Source organism: Cherax quadricarinatus, chromosome 3 (assembly GCF_038502225.1).
Source record: "Cherax quadricarinatus isolate ZL_2023a chromosome 3, ASM3850222v1, whole genome shotgun sequence".
NCBI classification, from domain to species: Eukaryota; Metazoa; Arthropoda; class Malacostraca; order Decapoda; family Parastacidae; genus Cherax; species Cherax quadricarinatus.
The window spans coordinates 44,843,443-44,863,841 of NC_091294.1; the positions used below are offsets into that span (position 1 = coordinate 44,843,443).

General features: G+C 38.2%; 1 protein-coding gene across 25 annotated transcripts in view; it reads left to right on the forward strand.

Moving 5' to 3' along the window:
* The window catches only part of LOC128684052 (uncharacterized), a 1,018,196-nt gene that overhangs the window by 523,271 nt on the left and 474,526 nt on the right, over positions 1-20,399 (forward strand). For 21 of the 25 annotated variants that reach the window (XM_070091648.1, XM_070091672.1, XM_070091678.1 and 18 more), the window contains 10 exons: positions 87-161; positions 775-917; positions 2,306-2,480; positions 3,081-3,251; positions 6,381-6,506; positions 6,862-6,945; positions 8,785-8,915; positions 9,181-9,289; positions 10,568-16,990; positions 17,255-17,317. In XM_070091648.1, the coding sequence (XP_069947749.1) occupies positions 87-161; positions 775-917; positions 2,306-2,480; positions 3,081-3,251; positions 6,381-6,506; positions 6,862-6,945; positions 8,785-8,915; positions 9,181-9,289; positions 10,568-16,990; positions 17,255-17,317 (7,500 nt within the window). The remainder of the gene's footprint in view (positions 1-86; positions 162-774; positions 918-2,305; positions 2,481-3,080; positions 3,252-6,380; positions 6,507-6,861; positions 6,946-8,784; positions 8,916-9,180; positions 9,290-10,567; positions 16,991-17,254; positions 17,318-20,399) is intronic. The other 4 variants (XM_070091633.1, XM_070091640.1, XM_070091725.1 and 1 more) reach the window with 2 other exon arrangements.

Consider the following 20,399-nt stretch of genomic DNA (forward strand, 5'->3'; position numbering starts at 1 on the left):
AATGAAATCCGGAAGGTTTTTAGGTAGATAAGAAGTTTGATAAGGTGTGAACATGAAATAATAGCTCTCTCTGTTGCTTCGTGTAGAGTGAAGAGCCTGAGTCACAATTTTCCTTCATCGCCGTCAATGAGACAGCAAGAAATCAACTAGAGAAACATAGGGTAGGTTTTGATATCCACTTGTAAGTCCCAAAAAGTATCCTACACTTGTGCATAATTTGGTGAGTTTTTTTAATTATGTTGGTGAACTGTATTTCTTTGTTCTTATTATGCTTGTATAGCAATAATTTTGAAATAGACTTATTAACATAGTTTATCATATATGCATCATAAACACTGATCAGTGAACAAGTAAATCCTATAGGGACACAAACTTTAAGAGTCAGAAAGGATCTGTGTAAATTATTTCAGCATAAAAGAACCTCATCTGAAGAGGGTCTCCTTTTGAGGCAGCAATATTCAGATACTTTCTACACCATGTTTTTTTTTGTTTTAATCCATATAGGGTTTACCTGTGTATTAACATATATAAAACTTAATTTTTGTGGATTATTTTATCGTTTTATATTTGAGGTTCCTTTGGATGTGATTACTTTTACTCCTTAATGCAAAATTGGTAGAAGGTACAGTTATTGACATTAATTATTTTAATCTTTGAGAGTTCTCTTCCAGTAACAGTACTTAAGTGTATAACTGCCACATAAAAAGCAGTATTGCAAATAATCTGTAACATTTATTAGTATATACTGTAAATTATTTGCTATTTACTTAACAGGCCTTCTTCTCCCGTCAACTGTACTACAAATCAATGCTTGACACTAAAAATCGAGTATATCAAAACCTTCTTCGGACAACAAATGGAGGTGAAAATCTCAATGTTCAGGATCTGCAAGAAAAGATAAATAATCTTAATGATAGGTAAGTTTTTTAAATCCTGTGTTGTCCATGATATACCAGTACGTCATAGTGATCAGAGTCCATGATGTACCACTAGTACATTGTAGCAATCAGAATCCATGATGTACCACTAGTACATTGTAGCAATCAGAGTCCATGATGTACCACTAGTACATTGTAGCAATCAGAGTCCATGATGTACCACTAGTACATTGTAGCAATCAGAATCCATGATGTACCACTAGTACATTGTAGCAATCAGAATCCATGATGTACCACTAGTACATTGTAGCAATCAGAGTCCATGATGTACTAGTATACATTGTAGCAATCAGAGTCCATGATGTACCAGTACATCGTAGCGATCAAAGTCCATGATGTACTAATACATTAAAGTGATCAAAATCCATGCTGTACTAAAACATCATAGTGATCAGAGTTCATGATGTACTAGCATGTCATAGCTAACAGAATCCATGATGTACTAGTAGGTCATAGCAATTAGGATCTTGACATACTAGTATGCAAAAGTTACAAAGATTTGGTTTGCAGTTTAATTGGTTACAGGTTTGATACAGTTATGATACAAATACAGTTTGATACAAATGAATGCTCAGGAAAGCCACTTATGATGCAAAGCACTTTAGGCAAACTAGTTATAAAACTTGTATACATTGCTCCCCTATCCCCCTATCATATTCCTTTTCTAAATTTATAAATGTGACAAAAAGTTACTTATTTTTATCTAGCTATTAAGATAAGAGATGAGATAAGATTTCGTTCGGATTTTTAATCCCGGAGGGTTAGCCACCCAGGATAACCCAAGAAAATCAGTGCATCATCAAGGACTGTCTAACTTATTTCCATTGGGGTGCTCAATCTTGTCCCCCAGGATGCGACCCACACCAGTCAACTAACACCCAGGTACCTATTTGCTGCTAGGTGAACAGGACAACAGGTGTGAGGAAACGCGTCGAAATGTTTCCACCTGCCGGTAATTGAACCCGGGCCCTTTGTGTGTGAAACGGGAGCTTTAGCCACCAGGCCACCGGGCCACTTATATGCTTCAGTGTAAACACTTAGTCTACACATCCCATACCTTTCCTAAATCCTTGCTCATCCTACAGAAATATTACCCTCTCTTTAAAATTTTGGGCACATTACTCTTTGGATATTGGCTGTTTGGAGTGACATCTAAACTGTCATACCCGAGTGCCTCTGCAATGACAGTGATTATATATGAATGATGGTGAAAGTGTTTCTTTCTTTTTTTGGGTCACCCTGCCTCAGTGGGAGATGGCCCATGTGTTGAAAAAAAAAATTTCTCTTTTTAAAATTTTCTACATATTACTCTTTTTTTTTTTTAATCTTTGTACAATTGCATATGAAGTGTTTTATTTTTCATGTAGGTTCTCCAGAGTGACTTCTGCATCTGTAACGTGGGAAACTCGAATGAGTGAGAGCATTCGATGTTGGCAGAGCTTCAAAGAGTGTGAAGCGGAAGTCACGGAATGGATAACCAGTGCAGAGAAATTATTCCAAGAGAAAGCCATCACAACTAAGAGCTACCTGGAAACTCACAAGGTTAGCCAGCATGAGGATGGACATTGTAATTTACTACAGTATTTTGCACATTAGATCTTCCAAAGATTTGCTCCTGTGTACTGGTACCCTATACAGTATTACATGCTTACAGTATATGTATCTTAAATATGGTGTCTGTCTATGGTATATATAATACTGTAAATTTAATGCACAATCTTATCTGTATAAAACATGCTTGTAGATATAGAAGTGTTTGGAGATGATTATGTAGCTCATTTGTACAGTAGGTGTCTGTAGGTTATCTACATTATTAGCTAACACTTCTCATGCATTTCATTATATAATTGTCTCATTTATAATAGTGACAAGGATGAACTTTATCTTACCTTAAATTCCTTGTTCTCCTGCTATTGACTGCTGAGTGGTAGACAAGTGTGAATCATTTGTTTATGTGGGTTGATTGTTGAGATTATGAGGGTGGCTACAGCATTTGCCATATTCGGCCAGAATCAGCAATTGCTTACTTTACATATTATATAAAAATAAAACAAAAGTAATAAATATATTTTGTTGAATTATTTGTGTGTAGTATGTGTATATTATATTGATATTCATTGGAAGTCTCTCTTATATATATAGGACTTTTTCATCAATGCTCCTGAGCACCTGCTCCTCAAGGTAATTGCCACAGGACAAGACTTGCAGAAGTACATAGCTGAGTCTGAGCAGGATGCCATTAATGTAGCTATCAAAAGTATACAGAACCGATGGGATGATGTAATGTGTCACGCTCCACTACATCTGCTCAAGGTAACTATTTCCTTGTTTACACTGCTGTCTTTACATATTTTTCAGATTCACAATTGTGTGTACACCTTCATCATAATTCTGCAGTTAGATGAGTAAGACACATGTGCAACAGTTCACTATCTTCATTTGGTGAGATATTTCACCTGCTCTGCAGGCCTCCTCAGTCAAAGTACAGAGGAAACAACAGAAGTAGACATGTAGACATGAACAGACAGAATAGACATATGTAGACATGAGGTGATCAGTTCCTAAGCTTCAGTGTGTGTTATGCTTCATAACTTTGTTATCAACCACCTCAAACAACCTCTTCAAGACTGAGGGACTGAACACTTCATATCTACATCTTTCCTACTTCTGTAATGATAAGAGTGCATATTTTGCATATTAAGTAAAGGAACCAAGCTGTTGCACATGTCTGTGCAAAATGTTCCTGATCAACTGGTTGTTATTGCTGTATATAAAACTGTGAGTTGAGAAACAGTAGTCTGGTTGACAGACAGTCAGTAGAGAAGTCTAGCCTCAAGCATAGCTGCCAGAATAGAACTCTTGGAATCAGTTACATGTATGTTGCAGGTATTTGATTTTTAACAGGGCAGTGTTTCAAATTCAAAAAAATTATTAGATATAGAAATTTATAGTCACTTATATACAGTGGACCCCCGCATAACGATTTTAATCCGTGCAAGAGGGGTAATTGTTATGCGAAATAATCGGTATGTGAATGAATTTTCCCCATAAGAAATAATGGAAATAAAATTAATCCGTGCAAGACACCCAAAAGTATGAAAAAAAAAATTTTTTACCACATGAAATGTTAATTTTAATACACACAAACTGAAAAAGGCATGCACACTTACATGACACTTACTTTTATTGAAGATCTGGTGATGATTGATGGGATGGGAGGAGGGGAGAGAGAGTGTTAGTGTTTAGAAGGGGAATCCCCTTCCATTAAGACTTGAGGTGTCAAGTCCTTTTCTGGGGTTACTTCCCTTCTTCTTTTAATGCCACTAGGACCAGCTTCAGAGTCACTGGACTTCTTTCGCACAACATATCTGTCCATAGTGGCCTGTACCTCTCGTTCCTTTATGACTTCCCTAAAGTGTTTCACAACATTGTCAGTGTACAGGTTGCCAACACGGCTTGCAATAGCTGTGTGAGGGTGATTTTCATCCATGAAGGTTTGCACTTCAAGCCACTTTGCACAGATTTCCTTAATCTTTGTAGTAGGCAACTTCTTCAATTTCTCTCTCCCCTCCTCTGGACCAGTTTCCTCAGGTCTGGCCTCTTGCTCTTGAAGTTGATCTATCAGCTCATCAGTGGTTAGTTCTTCATTGTCCTCCTCCACCAACTCTTCCACATCCTCCCCACTAACCTCCAACCCCAAGGACTTTCCCAATGCCACAATGGATTCCTCAAGTGGCATAATCCTCTCAGGGTTAGCCTCAAACCCTTCAAAATCCCTTTTGTCTACACATTCTGGCCACAGTTTCTTCCAAGCAGAGTTCAAGGTCTTCTTAGTCACTCCCTCCCAAGCCTTACCTATAAGGTTTACACAATTGAGGATATTAAAGTGCTCTCTCCAAAACTCTCTTAGAGTCAGTTGAGTTTCTGAGGTCACTACAAAGCACCTTTCAAACAGAGCTTTTGTGTACAGTTTTTTGAAGTTTGCAATAACCTGCTGGTCCATGGGCTGCAGGAGAGGAGTGGTATTAGGAGGCAAAAACTTCACCTTAATGAAGCTCATGTCCCCATAAAGTCGCTCTGCCACGTCTGTAGGATGACCAGGGGCATTGTCTAACACCAGGAGGCACTTAAGTTCTAATTTCTTTTCAGTTAGGTAATCTTTCACATTGGGGGCAAATGCATGGTGTAACCAGTTATAGAAAAAGTCCCTAGTGACCCATGCCTTACTGTTTGCCCTCCACAGCACACACAAATTATCCTTGAGGACATTCTTTTGCCTGAACGCTCTGGGAGTTTCAGAGTGATACACTAATAAAGGCTTAACTTTGCAATCACCACTAGCATTGGCACACATCAACAAAGTAAGCCTGTCTTTCATAGGCTTATGTCCTGGGAGTGCCTTTTCCTCCTGAGTAATGTAGGTCCTGCTTGGCATTTTCTTCCAAAACAGGCCTGTTTCATCACAATTAAACACTTGTTCAGGTTTCAGTCCTTCACTGTCTATGTACTCCTTGAATTCCTGCACATATTTTTCAGCCGCTTTGTGGTCTGAACTGGCAGCCTCACCATGCCTTATCACACTATGGATGCCACTACGCTTCTTAAATCTCTCAAACCAACCTTTGCTGGCCTTAAATTCACTCACATCATCACTAGTTGCAGGCATTTTTTTAATTAAATCGTCATGCAACTTCCTAGCCTTTTCACATATGATCGCTTGAGAGACGCTATCTCCTGCTAGCTGTTTTTCATTTATCCACACCAATAAGAGCCTCTCAACATCTTCCATCACTTGCGATCTTTGTTTCGAAAACACAGTTAAACCTTTGGCAAGAACAGCTTCCTTGATTGTCTTTCTGGTGCCCACAATAGTAGCGATGGTTGATTGGGGTTTCTTGTACAACTTGACCAGGTCGGCGATACGCACTCCACTTTCATACTTATCAATGATCTCTTTCTTCATTTCTATTGGAATTCTCACCCTTATTGGTGTACGGTTGGCACTAGAAGCTTTCTTGGGGCCCATGGTCACTTATTTTCCAGAAACAGCACCGAAAACACTGTAATAATACGAAATATTCCGATTGTATGCTTGGATGTTACCGCGGAGGCTGGCTGGTAAACAATGGCACAGGCGGCACATGTGAGGCTGGCTGAGGGCGCACATTGGACGCGTCTCGGACGAAAATCGGTGAGCGGGTTTTTAATCGGTATGCGCGGCAAAATTTTTGCGATTAAAGCAAGCGGTATGCGGATTAATCGCTATGTGATGCCATCGTTATGCGGGGGTCCACTGTACTGGATTTAAGCATTATTTTAACTGTAGAAAACAAAGATTTTCAACTTGTAGTATTGCCACTTCTAGCTAATGAGATGATTAATGGGTAACTTAAATATCTTTAAACACCTTACATGATATTATTGTGCATTCACCCATTTCAGTTGGAGTTTCGCCTTGACGAAAATACTTTCCAAATGTATGTACGTGATATTGAGAAGGAATTAGCAGGTGAACAAAATGCATACAATAAAAATGAGAATGTTGAAGCCATTAGACGAAAGCATGAGGTAAATATTTCTGCGGTTATGTAAATATTACATAGTTTAAGCTACTGTACTGTATATTATATTAATGCAAGACTTTTATTGAGGGACAGTATTATACTATTTATATATGACTTGATGTGTTGTGGTTAAATGAACTGTTAAGTGTTAATATTTGCAATTAACATATCACCAATTAACTATAGATAATCAAATTATTCATTATGTCATGAAATTATTATAAGAAAACATTTAATTGTTTTTAGGTGTCGTCATTTTATTTTTTATAGTTAAATATGATATAATACATAAAAATATCGGCATTATCTATTTCAGCAAGTATGTCTACATACTTCACAGCTTGAATAAATTTTTTCAGGAGTTCTTTGCTGAAGAGTTGGTGTCACGCATAGAAGAAATTTTAGACAATATGGATGTATCGAGCCATGAGTATGGCAAAAAGGTAAATATTGTCTTTCACATGCAGACACTCTCATTGGTAAACCATGAACTGTTGTGTCAAGACAGATGGATTTCTTCATTGTAGTGGTGAGGGCTCTTGATTCAAGGAATTAGAGCTACTCTTCCCTTCCTCGTATCAAGCCTTATTGTCTCCCGTATCTCAGGTGCTGTATGACTTATAGGTTTAGCACCTGCCAATGAATATAATAAAAAATTTCATTGCAGTCTGATAAGCAGTAGACAGGTAAATAAATATGTATTTATGAAGTAGTAAGAGATATGATAATTGTAGATATATCTACTTTGATCAGTCAGTCAGTATTTGTTTCCACATGATAATTATAATTCAGCTTGAAAGAAATAGCTGTCTACTTGTTTGTTATATTTGTAATGCCTAAATTTATGTTTGTATACCTTCAATGTCTTTATATGTAAACAAATAATAATTATTGCCATTGTAGTCTTAAGTTAGGCTTAAACTTGCCCAAAATACTCTGCATAGCTTTGGGCTTTCAACATGCTATAAAGTTTGTAGATGAATGGTTCAGAGAACCGACATGTTGATAAATTAGACACATGTGCAACTTTGGGTATCTTTATTGAGGAAACGTTTCGGCACACAGTGGCTTCATCAGTCCATACATAGGAGAAACTTGAAGAACAGGAGGAGAATGAGGTAATCAGTCCCTCAACCTTGAGTCGATGTGTTAGTCCATCAATCTTGAATAGAATACGGCAGATGAGCGGAGAAGCAGCTTATAAACTGTATGGCAGGAGAGGTGCAGCAGTTATAGGTGGTGTCACATTTGTTCAATGTGGAAGTAGGTTGTGCCCAAGAATTAGGCAAGCGAAGAATTCCTAAGTATTAAGATCCCAAGAAGTTGCAGTGTCTGACAGGTTTGTAGATGAATGGCAAAACGTTTCCTCAATAAAGATACCCAAGAGTTGCACATGTGTCTAATTTATCATACTCTAAAGTGTCACCCATTTCTGTATAAACAATGTATCATGTTGAAATAAAGTTGTATAATTGTATACATCCTCCATGGGGAAGTGGAACAGAATTCTTCCTCCGTAAGCCATGCGTGTTGTAAGAGGCGACTAAAATGCCGGGAGCAAGGAGCTAGTAACCTCTTCTCCTGTATATATTACTAAATGTAAAAGGATAAACTTTCGTTTTTCCTTTTGGGCCACCCCGCCTCGGTGGGATACGGCCGGTGTGTTGAAAGAAGAAAGAAATTGCATACATCATTTGTACAAAGTTAGATGCCATCACATCAGTCACATGGAAAGTCCCATAGTTATGTAGAGCATTTTGAGCAAGCTAACCTACTTCTAGAACTTTACTACCTGTCTTGAGAATACTTTATACATGCCTTGACTGAGAGTTAGCACTGTCTTGGCTGAGAATTTGAACTACTCTCACTGAGAGTTTATCGTGACATTGATAAGTTATATCTATCTTCACTGAGAGTGTTCGTGCCAGTCATGATTGAATTAGTCATACATTTTTTTAAACGTCGGCCGTCTCCCACCAAGACAGGGGGACCCAAAAAGAAACACTTTCACCATCATTCACACATAATCACTGTCTTTGCAAAGGTGTTCAGATACGACAGTTTAGATGTCACTTCAAACAGCCAATATCCTTTACTAATTATTTATATCTACCTTGAGAGGTTATACCTACCTACATTGACTGAAAGGTTTGAACAACTTTGCCTGAACATAAAGTTTACATTGCCTTGAATAAGATTTTTTTACTGCCTTGACTGAGAGTTTATGTCTCCCTAAACTGAGAGTTAACATTGCCTTGACTGAGAGGGCTTATAATCTCCAGAAAAATGATGAAGGACTTATAGATGACTGTCAGCGATGTACAGCACAGTGGTTGGAGTTGCAGACTCGTATTGGTACTATGGCCTCGCAGCTAGACCAGATCCCTGAACGCTGGAGGGAATACGAGACCAAGTAAGAAACATCAGTAATTAATTCTTTGAAGTTTGTTGTCACTTTTGTTTAGTAAATTTCCGTTTTTATTATCAACGATTTGTATTAACTTGTGTATTCAGAAACACATTTCAGTGAAGAAAAACATAAATATACTTTCTTAATATCAGAGTGGGACATAGAAAATTGTATATATCACAAGTAAGCAAATATTTTTGTTGTGAGAAGGTAGGTTTTAGAAGCATTTCTACATAACAAATTTATAGTGTATATAATTACTTAACAGAGTTGAAGAAACAGTGTTGTGGATGGATGGTGTCAATGATTGTCTAAAGGAAGTAAACCGAGAAACATCCAGAGCTGAAGATTATGAAAAATTGAAGGACAAATTTGTGGTAAGACAAGGAAGGTTAATTAAACAAATATATTAATTTTTGTATAATGCAAAAAGATAAATTGATGTTGTCAACTGCATGTACATGTTTCTTTCGAGTATTTTTACATGCAAAATGTTATAAGTGATATTGAACTATGGATTTTTTTAGGCATGGTTGCATTATATAATTTTTTTTCAGTTCTTCTTGGCAGATAGCACTACATCAGTTATAAAACCATTAACAGTGAACAAATTTATTTACCATAATGTTACATATATGCATGATTTAATGTTACATATGTGATAAAATCCATAGTTATGCAAAACACTTGGGGCAGACTTAAGATTAAACAAACCTAAAAATAATCAGTTGAATAATGGAGATTAAATAAATAATTACATGTGCCAATTGGGTTCCTGAGGTGCCCTTCACTTAATATATTTGCAATTATATTGGATTTAAAACAGTTGTTTGGCAATAGATGTAGACAAGTGGAATGTGGGATGTTGAGCAGGACCTCCCTAGCATGGCCTATAGGTCTACAGCAGTGATACTGTAGTCTTGTACAATTAAAAATTTAAATTAAATCAAAATTTTTTATTTCCTATCAGAATACAAATTAATTAAATTAGTTGTACATTCAGATTTATTATATTGAATTTGATCTTATTAACTTAAAATACAGATTTAATTTGATACAATATTAGGCTCAGAAGCTCACTAATTATGCAGATGCACTTTGAGTAAACTAATCATATGGTTTACATTACCCATGTACAGTGGGCCCCCGATTAACGATCTTTTTTCATTCCAGAAGTATGTTCAGGTACCAGTACTGACCGAATTTGTTCCCATAAGGAATATTGTGAAGTAGATTAGTCCATTTCAGACCCCCAAACATACACGTACAAACGCACTTACATAAATACACTTACATAATTGGTGGCATTTGGAGGTGATCGTTAAACGGGGGTCCACTGTATATAGACCTAGTGTAAAATTCAAGTCAGTATAGCTTAAGTAATTCTTTATCATCACAAATAGAATGAGACAGGTTACAAATGGTCAGTTAGAAACAAATCACTGAAATTACATTTGCTCAGTGACCTGCATTGTATAAAGTAGTTGAATTGAGGCTGTGATATAACATTTATAGATAGCCCCTAAGAAATATTACCCATGAATAGGTTAGTTCCATAGATTTACCCCAAAATAAGTCGTGGACTCTCAACATATGCTTGAGTATATGTGTGGTTTACAACTGCTGTACTGTAGTACATTTTTATGTCTTTCTAGGCTATGTGCGGTGACATGGAGTCTCGTCGAGAATCAATGAAGTGTCTGGTTCAGATGCTAGATTCTTTAATAACACATATCCCTGAGGAGGATGGCCAGTATGAACAACAGAAATTAGAGTCTCTCATTGCTCGCTATAAGGCTCTTGTTCCCACCATTGAATCAGCCCTCATTCGTGCAGAAACCTACACTAAATGTTACCATTATCGTGAAGATATTGACAATGTTGTTGCAATACTAGAAAATGTTAGAAAACAGAGTGAGAAGGACACTCAACCAGAAAACCTTGAGGCAATCACTCATTTGATTCAAGAACAAGAAAAAATAGTACAACAGCTGGAAAACCAAAGGGACAATATTTTTTCCACAATTCAGAGAGGCAAAGACCTTTCAAGGGACCAGAATGCACCAATCTTTGTCAATGCCATGCTGCAGACACTAGAGGGCAAGTGGAATGAAGCCTACAATGGTTCTGTTGATAAATTAAATAAACTTAAAAATACACAGAAAGTTTGGTCTGATTACACTGACCAGAAGAATGAAATTTTAAAACTAATTGCTCAGGCTGAATCAGAGCTCTCAAATATTATTTCCCATAACAATCCTCAACAAGTTGCAAATGAATTGAGTAATAAACAAGAAATGAACGAACATCTTAATGAAACAACTGATCAGATGCTTCGTAAATTGCACAGCCATTCAAGTAATCTTGCAAAACTTGCTAATCCAGAGAAAAAGCCATTACTTGAGAAAGAAGTTGTTGAAATTGAGCAGCGCATGCAGACAGTTATAGACACTGTTTCTGAAAAGATTGAACTCTTGGAGCAATTAAATGTTAAATGGGTTCATTTTACTGGTACCTTACAAGAGTTGAAGTCATGGCTAATTAATGCTCAGAATGTATTAGAGCGACTTGTTACACTTGAAATGTCCCCAGAAGATCGAGATGCTCAAACAAAAGAGCTCAAAGGGAAGATCGATGAAAGACTAGCTATAGTTAAAACCCTTGAAGAGGAGGCAGAGGAACTCTTAGAAGGAGAGCCTTCAAATGATGCCTTGCAGTTCAGTGCTGAACTTAGTGAGTTAAAAATGAACATAAATACTCTAAGTAAACATACAGAAAAACATTATGAAACTGTTCGAAATGACTTAAAACACTGGAATGAGTATCAGCAAGGCATTCAAGAAATAAAACCGTGGTTAGAGGAAGCTGAAACCAAAGTTGCTTTAGGAATGAACAAACCAAATTCCATGCAGGATGCTATTCAAGCCTCTGAATCAGCTAAGGAATTTGAAAAGAATTGTGATGATTGCTTGGAGAAACTGCGCTCAGTATCATCTAAGAGTGCCCAAGTAGCACGTATGTGTTCAGTAGTTGATGAAATTGATGCCCTCCACTCTCGTTGGACTTCGGTACATGATGTTGCCATACAATGGAGTGAAAGGTCAGAATTTCTTCTTGCTGAATGGGAAGATTTTAACTACAAATGCGATGCTGTGTCTTCATGGGTGCATCAAATGGAAGAACGCCTAGAGAAGGTCAGTGAGTATGCACCAACTGTTCTTCGCCTAGAGGATCGTGTTGCAAGCTTGAAAGATATGGTAAAAGAAGTTGGTGAGAAACAAACAGATCTTCTAAATCTCACTGCTGTTGGTGATCATATATCTGCTGGCATGGGTGCAGAAGGAAGTGCTTCAATTAAATCCACTGTAACAGATCTGAAGAGCATGATTTCAAAGTTAAGTGATGAGATGCGTAAACTGAAAAATGAATTGTCAGATGTTGTGGTAGTTCGCCAAGAATTTATAGCTAAAGTTGAAAAACTTGAAACTTGGTTGAATGACTTCAGTAACCATTTAGATGAACTTGAAGATATTGATATAGATGAATTAGAAGGGTGTCCAGATTTGGTTCATCGCTTGCAACAAGAGCACGATGAAAAACAAAATGATGTGACATCTCTTGCAGAGGAGTGTCGTGATGTAGGCGACCATTGTACTGGACGAGATCGGGATGACTTGTTCACTCAGTTTGATGATGCAGAAGCCCGCTTTGAAAACTATGGTGAAGTAATAATATCTAAAAAGCCAGCAATTCTGAAGTGGCGTGACTTCTGGGAATGGCAAGGTAATACAGATGATGCCTTAAAAGGAATTAGTCAGCAGCTTGATGCCAAACCAAATCTTAATGACTTATCACAAATGAGAAAGGAGTTAGTGAATCTTCAAGAACAGTGCCGCTCATGGGATGATGAAGCTTCATATATCATGGATCTCTGTAGGAAAAGTTCTACAACTATTCGGGATCCAGGTACTGGGTCTGTCTTAGATATAGAAGCAAAAGTTCAGGAATTTAGAAAGAGACTGGATGTGATTGATAGTCACCTTGATAGCCGACAAGATCAGCTTCAGCAAGTTAATAGCCAGTGGGAAACATTCCATCGGGTTAAGAATCAACTGAGTGAGTTCCTGGAGGGTATCACAAAACGAGTTACTGACAAGGATTTAACACAGAGTACGTATGGAGGAGTGCAGAATCTGTTGGAAACCATTGAAGGTGCACTTCAAGAAATGCAATCACAGCTTAAACTGAAAGAGAAACTACATGATTTGGGACGTGACTTAATGTCCAGTGACTCAACTCAGCTGGTATCTGTACAGAATGCTTTGACAGCAGCTGATGGAAGTTGGGATCGTGCTCAAAATATGCTATATGAAATGCAAACTAAATTTACTAGCATCACATCACTATGGAGACAGTGTACAGACGGGCGTGAATACTTACAAGCTGCTATTGCAGAAGCTGAGCGTAACGTTGAAAAATTAGATGGTAAGCCCTCAGAAGCCAGTGGTGTGCAAATCATGATGAATCTTTGCAAGAAGACTACTGATGCTCTTCGCAGGACCAGACCTCAGCTTGAGAATTTCATTTCAAAATCTCAACATTTAAGTCAACAGTTAGACAGTGAGAAAGGGTTTGATTCCAGCACTGTTCGTCAGCATTCACAAGAAACTCAAAATAAGTGGCAAAGTATGATAGATCTCCTTAATCAACGGTCACAAAACCTAGAAGGTCAACTTGTACTCTGGAAACAGATCTTAAATGGACGTGATGAAATTCTTTCTTGGCTCAGCGATACTTGTGAATCCTTAGATGAAACTCAAATGGCACATGAAATGGAAGCTGCAGTGGAAAAATTGGAAAAATATAAAAATGAACTTTCAAATTATGAATCTCTTTTCCGTAGTCTTCAGAGCCGTTCCAAACAACTTGAATCTTTAAATGCTGGAACATCTCTAGCTAGGATTGAAGAAATTATCAGTACTATTGCATCTGAGTTCGAGCAGACTGAATCAGCTGCCTCTAAGCTTAGTACCTACCTTGATGAAATGAAAGAACAAGAGTCAAGTGTATATGAAGATATCAGAGACATTAATGAATCACTCACTCAGATTCGGGATAGACTAATGAAATGTGAAGATATAACTGGAGATGACAAGAAGATTCTTGTGCGACTTGAAATTGCCAGAAAAATTGAGACCGAATTGCACCAATACAGTGAGAGGATTAAAGAAGTAAAAACACAAATCGAGGAGCTGAAAGCAAGTTTCAGAGGGTTTGAATCCAGTAAACTTATTAAGGAATACACAGCACTTCAGAAGAAATATGAGGGCATAATAACCCAGACAGCAAAGGCATGTAAGAGTCTTTATTATGTAATTGAGAAGCACTATCATGACCGGCTTACAGATGTACAGAGATTTATCACTGTTCATCAAGAAAAAATTGCTTGGTGCCAAGATGAACCAGGTTGTGACAGGTATGGTGTTGAAGCAAAGATATCTGCTCTTTCAGATGTTAAGTCAAGCCTTAAATTAGGACTTACAAAAAGACAGGCTCTTGAAAATTGTCAAGAATTGTACGAGCGAATAGTAAATCCTGAAGAACGTGAAAATATTCAGGAAGACTGTGAGTTAGTGATCTCTGAAATGGAAGAGTTGAGTACCAGTCTTGAAGAGTGTCAAGCAGCACTAGCACACTCTCTAGCACTGTGGCAACAATATGAACTGATGACGGAAAACCTTAGTTCGTGGCTTCGTGAGGTTGAAGCTCGCATCCGTACAGAGACGACAAACCAGATTGATATGACTATGGTGGGAGAAAAGATCAAGGAGACCGAAGCTCTCTTAGAGGAAGTTAACAGCCATGATGATGAAGTATGTGAGCTCATGGAAAAAACAGAGGAACTCATGGAGTCTAATCCTGAGTCTAGAGCAGGGGATTATGCAAATCAGATAAAATCTAGAGTACAAGCCCTTATCCACTTTTGCAATACATTCCTTAATAAACTTAATCAGTTAACCAGAGACCAGAAACTATATAGTGAAACTATTGTGAAAATGGAAGACTGGCTTAAAGATGCAGAAGAAAAGCTTCAGAGCTTTGAGCAGATGACACGAAGTGGAGGCAAACCTACTTTAGCTTACCAGTCTAAATTACAAAACCTCAAATCATTTGTTGAGGAAAAGAAAAATGGCCAACAGCTCTTAAATGCTGTGGTTGAACATGGCGAAGCTTTATTTTCAGCCATTACTCCTGAAGGTCGTGAGAAAATACGGTTAGATCTTCGTACACTTCGGGACACCTGGGAAGCTCATCTTGACAAAGTCAACCAACTGTATAAGAGTGTTGAGTGTATCATTATGCAGTGGTCCTCTTTTGATGATAACTTTAGTCAAGCTTCAAAGTGGCTTGAGGAAATTCAGCGTCGAGCAGGAACTGATTTTGACTTGAAGCCTACATTGTCTGATAAAAAGGCTCAGCTGCAACACTATAAAGCTGTTTATCAAGATATTAATTCACATGAAAGTATGATCTATGGTCTGAAGGAGAAAATTGAGTTTTTAACTGATGATGAAACTTCAAAAACAGTTGATGATATGATTAGCCAATACCGAGAATTAGTGTCACAAACTCAGCAAAGAATTGGATGGTGTGAAGAGTTCATCCAGCAGCACGAGACTTATCTTCATAATACTGAAAAATTCCGAGACTGGTTAACCTCACAGAAGGCTGAACTGGCACTATGTGCAGATGTATCACCAGAAAATAGTGATGTCCAGATGAAAATGAGCATTCTTGACTCTCTTGAGATGAATGAAGAAGATGGCCAAGATCTTCTAGATGCCTGTGAGGAAAGTTTAGAACAAACTCTTAAAAATACTGATGCATCAGGACATGCGGGTGTTAGAGCAGATCTTGATGCTCAACAAAGAAGCTGGCGGGTGCTACAGTCGGAAATTGCTGAGGGAAAAAGAAAAGTATTTGGTATTATGTCACAATATAATGAGTGTGAAGAAGTAGTTCAAGCCCTAAAAGACTGGCTAAAAGCTATAGAAATTAAAGTTAAAGACCAGTCTCTTAAGAGTACTTTAGTTGCTAAAGAGAATCATTTGGACCGTCTTCGCCAACTTGAAGAAGAGATTGCTGATAAGGCCCCTGAAATTACTGAAGCTCTAACCCAAGCACAAAGCATGGACAGTGAAGGTAAACATGCCGTCCAGATTTCTCAGTTGTCCTCTCGTTACCAAGCTTTGAAGAATGTATTGAAGGAAATGATGAGTCGGTATGAGCAGTTTATCCGTGAACACCGCTCATTCTTAGAAAAATATGAGGAATGCGTTGAATGGGTTGAAGCAGTAGACCAGGACTTAAGAGAGCATGCTGAGATAGTAGGTGACATGAAGATCTTACAAATGAGACGTAATAAAGTCGATCAGTTAATTGAACTGAAGTCGAGTCAGGCTAACAAAGTTGATGCCGTCCTTGAACTTGGCGAACGTCTTTATTCCCATACAGCACCAGATGGCAGGGAAAACATTCGCCAAAGTCTCCGTGATTTACGAGAGCGTTGGGAAGCTTGGTGCGAATCAGTTACTAATGCTGGTCTGACTCTGGACCAATGTCTTCAACAGTTTTCAGACTTCTCTGGAGCACAGGAGCAGCTTACTCGCTGGTTGCGTGATGTGGAGCTTGCTATGCAGCAGCATACTGAACTGAAGAATTCTTTGCAAGAGAAAACTGCTCAGCTGCAAAACCATCGCTTAGTGCATCAGGAGATCCAAGCTCATCAGAGTTTAGTAGAAATGGTTTGTGAGAAGGCACAAACTCTAGTCAATCAAACTCAAGACAAAACACTAAATGTTTATATCCAGTCTATTCAAACACTTTTTCACAATATTGTGCTGAAGAGTCGGGATCTCTTAGATAAATTGGATGTGTGTGTACAGGATCATGCTCAGTTTAACACACTCTGCAAGAGCTTTGGAGACTGGCTCAATCTGCAACGAGACCAGCTGCACCTGTGTGCAGATGTTTCAGGCGAGAAGTCGGATCTTTGCAAAAAACTTGAGACTCTAAAGGTATGAATCTTTCATATTGTAAATATACTTACTGTATTGTACACTACTCAGATTATTCTGCAATTTCTTATGACTAAACAATAGACTCTAATTCATTAGATATTGATTTATTTTAAAACATTACAAAATGCTGCATGCAAATAATCATCTTAATTTGCTGGAATAGTTTAGCAGTTTACTTAATCAATATAACATAAGCTTTTGTTGAAATTAGGCTTTTCAATGTTGTTATTATTTAGTGTGGAATATAACTCTTTCTTCCAGAGGGTAGAAACTGAACTTAATACCTGTTCACAACTTGTGCCAGTGACTCTTATCGTTGCAAAGGTAACAAGTGTGCCAGGATTGCATGCAATATCTTCTAATGTTCTCCTAGTATATGTACATGCTTATGTGTGTGTTTGTGTGTGTGTGGAGGATACATAATTGTGATTAAGTATTTGTAGTTACAGGAAGATCTTGCTTATAGTGTCTCATTGTCAGTGTTTGTAGTTACAGGAATAGAGCTATCTACATGATATCCCATCATCAGTGTTGGTAGTTACAGTAATAGAGCTATGCTATGCTTGTGGTGTCCCATCATCAGTGTTGGTAGTTACAGGAACAGAACTACGTTCATGGTTTTGCATCTTCATAACTTAGTTTTTCATACCATACACTTTTTTTTTGTAATTTTCAAAGAGTATATAGCAAATACTACCATCTCTTAGATCTCATTTCATCTGTACTCACTCTGTGTAGAAACACTTTCTAGTGTCCATTTGGTATTTTTCCTTTCTGGTGACAGTTGTAATCTCTTTTTTTTTTTGTTGATGGCAACATAAAATCTTGTATATTCTCTCATATTTTATATGATCTGATGCATTTAGCATATTTCCTATTTTTCTTTTTCATGTAGAATAGGAAATATGATAATATTATATCTCCTAGTTTCAATCTTTCTACCAATTAGTTTTTCAGTTTAACTTTTCACTTTATACTTCTAAACTTTGTGATCCATATTTTTGGTTGTGTTCAGACACTTTATAATTTTATCCACTTTTTTTATGTACAGTTCATCCTTACACTCTAGTTTGGGTCTGATATATAGTGGAACCTCGGTACTCGAACTTAATTCATTCCAGAAGGCTGTTCGAGTGCTGATCTGTGCTGGCCCGGTGGCCTGGTGGCTAAAGCTCCCGCTTCACACACGGAGGGCCCGGGTTCGATTCCCGGAGGGTGGAAACATTTCGACACGTTTCCTTACACCTGTTGTCCTGTTCACCTAGCAGCAAATAGGTACCTGGGTGTTAGTCGACTGGTGTGGGTCGCATCCTGGGGGACAAGATTAAGGACCCCAATGGAAATAAGTTAGACAGTCCTCGATGACGCACTGACTTTCTTGGGTTATCCTGGGTGGCTAACCCTCCGGGGTTAAAAATCCGAACGAAATCTTATCTTATCTTATCTTAACTAATTTTCTTTTTGGTTGGCTGTTATCACTAATCTTTGTAGGCTCCATGGTGACTTATTTATGTAAATAATATAAAAAAAAATGCGAAGAAACACAAAACAGTTTACAGTGAAGTTCTGGCAGGTCATGTTTGTTTGGTAAAGTGCTGAGCTTTGTTGCAAACAAATTTTTATCATTACACTATCCATACAGTTTATCTGTACGCTATTTTGAAGTTTGCCAGGAATATATATATATAAATATATTTATATAGTATACAGGTGTCTCAGTACTGTATTTCTGTATTAATGCTTAGAAAATTTTAAATTACCTAACAGATTAGTTTTTTGGTAGACTTTAGTGTTGGCGTGGGAGACATTGTTGTAGAGAGTATAGTGGTAAAGTTTGTAGTGTTGGGTATATTTTAGATGGGGACTGCTAATTGAGATGTATTTAGAAAGAGGCTTGAAAAGAGGTCATTTCACATTTTAAGACGAGGAGAGATAGATGTTGAGGTAAAAACAAAAGGTACAATACTGTATATAAAGTACAGTGGTACCTTGACTTACGGGTGCCCCAACTTATGAGTTTTCCGAGTTATGAGCCATCGCTCGGTCGATTTTTTGCTTCGAGTTGCAAGCCAAAATCCGAGTTACGAGCGAGATTCAGATACTCTGCCACTAGTTGGCGCAGCGAATGCCACAACATCTGCCCAGCATCCCGCGTCTCACTCATTCAGTGCATGTGGTTACCTCACTGTGGAAGCATCTCTCTTGTGTTGTGCTTGCATTTTGTGCTTTTTGTGCAGTTATTTGCCAAATTTCTTTTTCTAACCATGGGTGCTAAGAAAATAAGTGCAAAGGACACTGCTGAGAAGAAGAGGAGGATGATGTCCATTGATTTAAAGCATGAAATCATAGAAAAACATGAGCGAAGTGTGTGTGTAGTTGATTTGGCAAGGTAATACGAGCTTAGTACTTCTTCAATATATACCATACTACAGCAGGAGGAGCCAGTAAAGGCTATAACACCAGCCAAGGGCATTAAAATAATTTCTAAGCTGTGGACCTCTGTCCATGAAAAGATGGAGAAGCTGCTGTTGATGTGGTTGACAGAGAAGCAAACCATACCCCCGGCCGGGATTGAACCCGCGGTCATAGAGTCTCAAAACTCCAGCCCGTCGCGTTAGCCACTAGACCAGCTAGCCACAATTGTGGCTAGCTGGTCTAGTGGCTAACGCGACGGGCTGGAGTTTTGAGACTCTATGACCGCGGGTTCAATCCCGGCCGGGGGTATGGTTTGTTTGCAATCGTGTCATTACGATTTCTTGAGTCAGTCAGACAGAGAAGCAGCTCGCAGGAGATACCATGATGGAGGGTATCCTCTGCAAGAAAGCACAAGGCATTTACGCTGATTTGCTGCAGCAGACCCCAGGCACTTCAGTGGACAAGGCATCGGAAGAGTTGTTGAAAGCCAGTCGGGGCTGGTTTGACAATTTTAAAAGGACTGGCATTCACTTTGTCGTCAGGCATGGTGAGACAGCGAGCTCAGATGTGAAGGCAAGCTGAGGATTACCTCAAAACTTTTGCAGAAGTGATAGCAACTGAAGGATACATCCCTCAGCAAGTCTTCAACTGTGACGAGACAGGGCTCTTCTGGAAGAAGATGCCAAGAAGGACTTGCATAAATGCAGAGGAGATTATCTCTACAAATGAGATAAAGGAAATGGTAGGAATCTGGGAGAGACAATAAGAGTTTATTGAAAGGAACACCCAGAAAAAGTTGTAACTGGTTGGTCATGTGTCGGCGCTATTTAATGACAATTGCCTAATTCATTTCTGAAATATTCTGAAAGGGAGGATGAAACAAACCTCCTTGGAGAGGTTTTTATTGAAACGCCTTACAGATAAAAGTGAGGAAAGTGTGGCGAAAAAGGCAAAAACCAGTGAAAGTGAAGTAAAAAAAAAAATTGTAGCA